General features: G+C 35.1%; 1 protein-coding gene across 1 annotated transcript; it reads left to right on the top strand.

Annotated features, from left to right (window-relative positions):
- The first annotated feature begins 3,708 nt into the window (after positions 1-3,708).
- LOC147390361 (uncharacterized) lies at positions 3,709-5,914 on the top strand. The gene has a single exon (XM_086457849.1). It carries the CDS (start codon positions 3,709-3,711, stop codon positions 5,806-5,808), a length of 2,100 nt encoding a protein of 699 aa, XP_086313975.1. The 3' UTR covers positions 5,809-5,914.
- The last annotated feature ends 2,224 nt before the right edge of the window (positions 5,915-8,138 follow it).

The raw sequence follows: 8,138 nt of genomic DNA, 5'->3' as shown, positions 1-8,138 counted from the left end.
TGGCCCTTTAGTAAATGCTTGTGTCACAACTGTCGTCTTACATCGTACCCCCATAGGTATGAGATTTAGTAATCCCTTTTCTTAGGTGAATGTAAAAGTTTATCTTTTATCTCTTATATGCTCTAGGTTAAGACCTTGTCATGAAGAATCTTAGATAAATGTACGAGTTTTATCTCTCATATTCCCTAGTTACTCCCTTTTTTCATAGATTAACAAACATAATCTAACCAATAAGAACCGTGATAAAATGACTCCCCCACACTTCATACTTAAAATATTCACCTGACGTGGGGCGTGTTAGAATCTTTGATTTTCTTTCATCAGGATACACAACTTCACAGATTTATGGGGATGTATGGTGTGTATCCCGAGGCATAAAGTCTATGGTTCTAGTTGTTGGAGAATTGCATTGAATTCATTCCGATTTTTTGATGATCCATTAATGACCCATTTGACGTCGAAAATTTGGACCCATTTGGTTTTGGTTTTGGTTTTGACCCAACATGTTTCTATTCTTTGTAACCCTAAGTAAATAAAGGATATTCTTAGGGTTAATTCTTAATGTACAAGAGAGAGCCGTTAGAGAGATAGTGATAAGGGTTGTAACAGGAGACTAGAATTTCTGATGAACTTTGTAAAATACCGTTGACGATAGTGGCTTGATCATCGTTGTCCATGGACGTAGGCATCTTGTCGAACCACATAAATCATGTTTTTCTGTTTTCTATTTTTTCTCTATTTTCGTTTGCATTGAATTTCTTGCTCGTTGTTTGTTTTATTTGTTCCACACTTTTGCACAACAAGGCATAAAGTCTATGATTTTGGCATATCCCACGTAGGCGAGTATGCCACATGGGGGAGTCTTTTCAATCATTACTCAATCAATAAATATTTGTAATGGTGAGTTTTGATTAGAGACCTTTTGCTCCCAGATTTTTTCGTCACAGATTTCACATGCTCTCCAGTCTTCACCCTGTGACACATGAAGCCTAATGAGGGTAGTTTTATAAATTGAAATTCCTTTCAATACATGCGGGTTCATGTGATTAATTGGTCGATCTCAGATCCTGTGAGCAAATCTTTTTCCGGTTTTGAACCAATCTTACTAATTAACCCTAGCAAATCAACTTGTTTTTTAAGGAACTTGGTGCGTGAAGCAGGTTGAGGAATAAAGAAAAGAAGTGAAATAAGTCATGATGTTCAAGTTCAGGAAAAGTAATTAAAAGTATGAGGCAATTAAGGGGCACTTTTATCCAATGAAATAAAGACACACTTGATCCGACCACCAATCAAAAAGCACCTAAAGATAGTATGGGGTTATGATTTATCGTAATAATGTGTACGGGGTCATACCAAACAGGATTGGACCAATTTGTTGAGGATTAGTATCAATCTATTAGTTAGAGTGGTTAGGGTTTCATTATTTTAGTTTCTTTGTAAGCCTAATAAGGTTATACAATTATGCATGCATCCAATGATTGACTAATCCTTTCTATTTGATATCCAAATCCCTCTACTCCTGTGATTAGAATATCAGATCTCATACTAAAATAAAACAAAATAAGTAAAAAATATGTATTACTATTTCAAAAGACTTGGCTTTGTAGAAAGTGGAATGGAAGAATATGATTCGTTTAGTTGAACCTAAATCTTAATGTTATGTGTGTGCCTTCCATTTTGTTGGCGGTATGGTGTTGACAAAAGGGACCATACAACCACAGGTATAGCTACAACAATGAGTGATTGTAACCTTGTTTTCATGGTAATGATGAAAGGATGTTAGAAACACCCAAGGACATATAGGCAACCTTGCTGAATCACGTAAATGGCCCCTCATTATTGTTGAGGTCAACATTTTTTACGAATTCGACAATTTTTACTATTAAATTCGACAATTTTTAAAAAAATGTCAAACTCAACAATAAAATTTGATGAACTGGACGTTGGTAAAAGCAACCCGTTTATGTTTTTTGAATTTTTCCAACTAAAATACATGGAAAGATTTACTAAAAACTTGACGTAATGAATTGTCTAGCTAGATGATTTTAAACCAAAAAAACCATCTTTGGTCAATTTTCATCTAAAAATGAAATGAAAAATAATTGAAAAAATCCTAACTTTTTTTATATACATTTTCAAAATGCTTGAAAATGACTTTTTCTTCCTTTTCAAATCCTTTACGTCGGGATGGAGTCTACCAAACTTGATTGGGATGCAAAAAAATCTTCCTTTTTTAATGAAAAAGATGAGTTTGAACGATTAGAGCGCATTCGACGTTTCAATCGCGAGAAATGTGGAGAGTGAGATTTCGAGCCTGATTAGAAAGAAAAAATTTACTAAATAAACTATTAAGAGAAGACCTAGAACTTAGTTACTAATTACAAAGAAATCCCATGCCAGGTTCCTTTTAAATATATTTTTTTTTCTTTTAAATTTGAATATTTAACTCAGGCAACACTTGGTGTTTGACCACATGCATCTGCCGAGTACTTTGTCTAAATTATTAGTCCAATCATTTTTTTTGAAATGTTTATTTGTTTATTTTACCAAAATATGTTCTTCTTTAATGACCTTTAGTCCAATGACCTTTTAGACCCTTATTTTCAACCTAAAATAAATCCTAAATATGATTCTGATTTTTTTCATAATTTTGTGAAAAAATAAAAATAAAACGTGATCTTTGATTTGAGATTCACAAGAAGACTAAAAAATTAACGTGTGCATAATCATATCCATTTTGGTAAAAATAAATGAATATCAAAACAGGTATGACTCTTTTTATAAATATATTTTAAAAATATGTCTAGACCAGTGATTTTGGTATCATACATGACCATTTTAATTTGACTCTTCTTCCTTTAAAAAAATAATCAGATTAAAGTAATCAGAACGGATATAAACACACTTGAATTAAGAGAAGACATGATTGGAATAATAATATTTGTTTAGTTGACCACAAATTTATAAATTAATTAATAACTCAAAGATGATGATAAGTGGGTTAACAAGGTCGATTCAACTATGCAACAACTGACATTAACAAGTCTTTCATGATTGCTTCATGATTTTGTGCTTCTTTTTCGAGCATTGAAATGTCTTTGGCTACTACTTTAACAAAATGCATGCTGAATTGTCCTTTAAATACTTATCTCTGATTACACTTGATGCAGCAACTTCTTTCACTTTTATTTTCTTTTTCTTTGTTTCTCTTTCAACTTTCACTTTGTTCTATTTCCCCATAATAGAAAATCATATATATAAATATGCTCAACCACAAACAAGCTTAAGCATTTCCATCTCCTAATAGTTGGGTGTGTCTCATTCCCCAACTTGTACGGTATTTATCCCTTCTTGCTTGCTTCTTAATAGATTAAGGAATTTGTAAATTTGATTTGTTTTTGTTGACTTGATGACAGTTAATTAAGTGTAAATGAGTTTTGCTGATTTGGTCTAAAAGTTGATGTTTTTTTAATTTATGATTAGTGTAGGAGTAGCTAACCCATGCACGCAATATATTTCACTCATTTCGGCCCACTATCCCATAAATATTTGGTCCACCCATGGTTTTAATATGTTTTTACTATCTTCATCATCCATGTAAAAAAAAAAATATTAGATTATTATATAATATGTAGTTTGACCAGTGAAAAAATTAAGCAAAGACTTTTAAAAAAACTCTCAAGGGTCAATTGAACAAGAAATGATAGTATGAATCCCATCCCAGAAACTGTGCTGAATCTATGGCGGGAATGGGATCTCAGGATCTTTGTTCTTTCCAGTCTTCTGTTACAGATCTTGTTAATGTTCCTTGCATCCTTGCGAAAACGACAGAACCACAAATTGTTAAGCATACTTCTCTGGTGTGCTTACTTGCTCGCTGACTGGGTTGCAGCTTTTGCCCTTGGACTAATCTCCAACAGCCAAGGTGACTCGAAGGGCTCGCCTCAGAACGATGATCTTCTAGCCTTTTGGGCACCCTTCCTTTTGTTACACCTTGGGGGTCCTGATACCATCACTGCTTTTGCTCTTGAGGACAATGAGCTGTGGCTTAGGCACTTGTTCGGGCTCTTGTTTCAGCTTGGTGTCGCTTGTTATGTTTTCATACGATCACTCCCTAATAAACTTTGGGTCCCCACGATCCTCATGTTTGTTTCTGGACTCATCAAGTATGCTGAGAGGACTCGTGCCCTATATCTTGCTAGCTTCCGTAGTTGGAGAGAGTCCATCCTTCAGAAACCAAACCCAGGTCCAAATTATGAGAAGCTCATGGAGAGATACGTGTCGATGAGTGAAGCCAATCTTCCAACTAAGTTTGAGAAAATCGAAGAACCAGAGACTAATAAAGAATGGATCGTTTCTATCAATGACAATACCATTGAAGAAAAAGATATTGAAGATAATCTCCACAACTTCGATATGATGCGTTATGCTTATGACTTCTTTAATATCTTCAAAGGACTAATTGTCAACCTCGTCTTCACCTTCAATGATCGGAAAAAGAGCCTAGATTTCTTTCTCATGAGATCAGCCGAAAATGCCTTCAGAGTGATTGCAATTGAGCTTACCTTTATGTACGAGGTGCTATACACAAAAGTTTCAGTGGTTCATTCTCGGTTTGGGTACTTCCTCCGCTTTATCTACTTCAGTTCGACCCTTACAACCTTCCTGATGTTCATATCCGGTAATAAATATGGGCTGGATAGGATCGACATTTGTATCACTTATGCTTTGCTAATAGGTGCAATTAGCCTGGACTGCGTATCTCTCCTCATGCTCATATTCTCTCACTGGAATATTGTCTCCTTCAGGAGTTCCAGATCCAGTTCTTTTATATCTGCAGTTCTCACTTGGGTTCCTATACTCAACACGTCCCGGTGGGATTTATCTATATCACAGCTCAATCTGATAACCATCTGCCTGTGGGAACGTCCAAAATGGATAAACAATATTGCTGATTACTTGGGGCTTACGGAATTCTTAGATGAGATCCAATACAAATCCAAAGAACCAGTTACCATAGAGTTAAAGCAATTCATATTTTGGGAGCTGCAGAGGAAATTAAGGATTATTGCTGATTCAGAGACTGCAAAGGATATATGTTCAGCCAGAGGTGATTGGGTTCTGAGCGACACCCTTTATCGCAAACCACTTGGATGGAGTGTTGAGGTTGAGTATGATGAGAGCCTCCTATTGTGGCACATTGCTACCGAAATATGCTACCAAACGGTGGAAGTGAATGACATTCCTGATCACGATGTCAAACATGCTCGTGAATTCTGTAAACTCATATCGGATTATATGTTATATCTTTTGGTTATGCAGCCTAAAATGATGTCCGCGGTGGCAGGTATGGAGCATCTTAGATACCGTGACACTTGTGCAGAGGCTTCAAGATTCTTCCTCAAATTCTCTGAAAGCAGTCTACTGACAATGTTAAAAATCATCTGTGGATGTAAATTGGAATCTAAAAAATCTAAAAAAGCCTGTGAGGAGCTACGTAATGTAGATACAACTCTAAAACCGGTAGATGTGAAGGGAGATTGGAGTCAATCTGTGCTTTTTGATGCGGTAAGGCTAGCCAAAGAACTAGAAAAGTTGCAAAATGGGAAATGGAACATAATGAGCAAAGTGTGGCTGGAGTTGATGTCTTACGCCGCGAGTCACAGCCTTGCTAACACCCACGCCCAGCAACTCAGTAAAGGCGGAGAGCTTCTTACTTTTGTTTGGTTACTAATGACACATTTAGGCATGAGTGAACAATTCCGTAAGGCAAGCCCTAGTAGACTAAAATTAACTGTGGGAAAGTAAAATGGGCAGATTATGTTTTCTTCCATTTGAATTTTTCTTTTTCTGTTGCAAGGCAATGTAGTATCCATGGACTTGTGTTTAAATTGAAGCTTTAATAAGTCTTGTATTTGTGGTTCAATATGAACCTTTTCTATTATTGAAGGTTGAAAATTTATATATCTTCTTCATATGTTCTTCCATTACACAGATGAAATTGAATTTTGATGATATGACATAGTTTCTTGAGTTTGTCTCTTATAAACTTCTGGCCTCTCCACTCATTGCCAATTGGCTTTTAGTTGACCTCCAAATTTATCATGGTATCCACATCACCTAATTCATATCTCCACGTGCTTTTACTCAGTCTGGCCCACATGTGCTTGTGTGGGGGGAGGGGGTTTGAGTTTAGTCCCACATCGGACACAAATTGCCTTATCTCTCTCTTATAAGTTCCTAGGCCTCTCCACTCATTGCCAATTGAATTTTAGTTTGACCCCCAAATTTATCGTAATTTTTTTGCTAACGCCTTTTTCTCTCTTCTGCCCACAATGAAAAAAAAAAACTTCTTGATCTGATCACCGTGTGACATTCAAAAACATGATCCGATGAAAATAGTTAATTTTCATCGTTGAACTTTATTTTTAAATTTGAGTGCTCGCAGGCCATCCATTTTCAACACCTTGGATCAAGCTCGAAAAATAATATTTTTTTTATTGCAGTGCTCAGCAATTTTTATTGTTGAATTCAATAATTTTTTTTTTAAATGTCGAACTCGACAATAAAAATGTTGAACCTAAACATAAAAATGATGAGCTCGACACTAGTAAAACCTACCCATTTTCATTTTTTGAGTTTTCGGACTAAAATACATAAAAAGATCGACTAAAACTTGGTATAACGACTTGTGTGGATGATTTCAAACCATAATAACCATCCTTAATTGATTTACATTCAAAAAAAAAAAAAATTCTAACTTTTTACATACATATTCAAAACCCTTGAAATGGCTTCTTCTTCCTTTTCAAATCCATTCCATCAAAATGGAGTTTCTGAAACTCGATTAGAATGTCGAAAATCCAATTTTTTTGGACGAAATTGGTGACTTTTAATGATTATTGCAATTTGATATTTCAATTGTAAAGGATGTGTGGAGTGGGTTAAGGGGCTAATTAGAAATAAAAGTTTTGCTCCACAAGTTATATCTTCGAATCTCTATATGCCCCTCTACTTTAAAATGACTATATTTAACTGTTAAACACATGCTAGGGTGGTTGGTATGTGCATCCTACAAAAAAATGGGGGGGGGGAGAGAAGCCCTAAAACTTAGGGACTAATTAGAAAAAAATCTCTCCATCCACCAGGGTTCTTTAAGTAATTTTCCCTTTAGTTTATGTAATCATTTTCTTCTCAATCAACTCTAATCCTTAGATTTCTAGTCATATATTTTGATTTTTGGCTCATTTTAAAAGAATGCCCATTTTTAGTTTATTTCAAGGTTTTTGGTTTCTATAATTTAAAATATCCATTTGTTTTAAATTGCTCTAAACCCTCCTAAAATCAAATTATGATCATGGGTCTTTACCCAATCTTTCCTAAAAACAAATGATGATCATTAACCAAGTAACCCAATTTTAGGAGGATTTTATGTGAGTTCCAACATATACGTGATTTCTAGAGTTGATTTTCTCTTTATGACCACAAAATTGGTGATTGTCTTCGATCACTCCAAAATGGATGTCTTTAAACACCTCATTGCACTGATGATATCGATCACATGAGCTAGTTAGTCTCTGATCTGAATGCATACAAACTCTAGCTACCCAACCCCTTTTTCTTCTTTTTTGCACTAATGATATTATTACTCTTTAATCCATTAAACAAATACCTTGTAGTTGTTGCAAGAAGGTCCCAGCTTTGCTAAAAGCTGGTTAAAGTACCCAGGACTGGGTTATTGCATCATCATCTTGGTTATATTTTTGGTACCGTAACATAATTGATAGGAATCATAACCTATATTACTTGGTTTGCTCAGTTTGAATTTGGGTCCGTGGTTAACAACCACTCAAGAAGGAGCCCAGTTTGTTGAGCTAGGAAGAGATTGATTGTTTGCTTATTTATAATTCAAGGTTGTAAGCAAGCTTTCAAGTTATTAGTACCATTACAATGTCAAAAAATTCTAAGTTATGCAAATATATATATGGATCGGAGTCATTAGATCGGATAAGGTATCAGACAGTCTTCCAACCTAATTCACTGTTCCTGTGGCTAGGGAATTTATTCCTCCACGTAAACCATGATCAAAATAATTCTGCCTACAATATCTGAAATTTTGTGCTTTCAAATAAACTAAG

Source organism: Akebia trifoliata, chromosome 11, assembly GCF_017979445.1.
Source record: "Akebia trifoliata isolate Shusen 1 chromosome 11, ASM1797944v1, whole genome shotgun sequence".
NCBI lineage: Eukaryota > Viridiplantae > Streptophyta > Magnoliopsida > Ranunculales > Lardizabalaceae > Akebia > Akebia trifoliata.
This window is presented reverse-complemented; position numbering and strand designations above follow the sequence as displayed.

Coding starts and splice junctions, on each gene's coding strand:
- LOC147390361 (XM_086457849.1), top strand. CDS start 3,709: ATGAATCCCATCCCAGAAACTGTGCTGAATCTATGGCGGGAATGGGAT.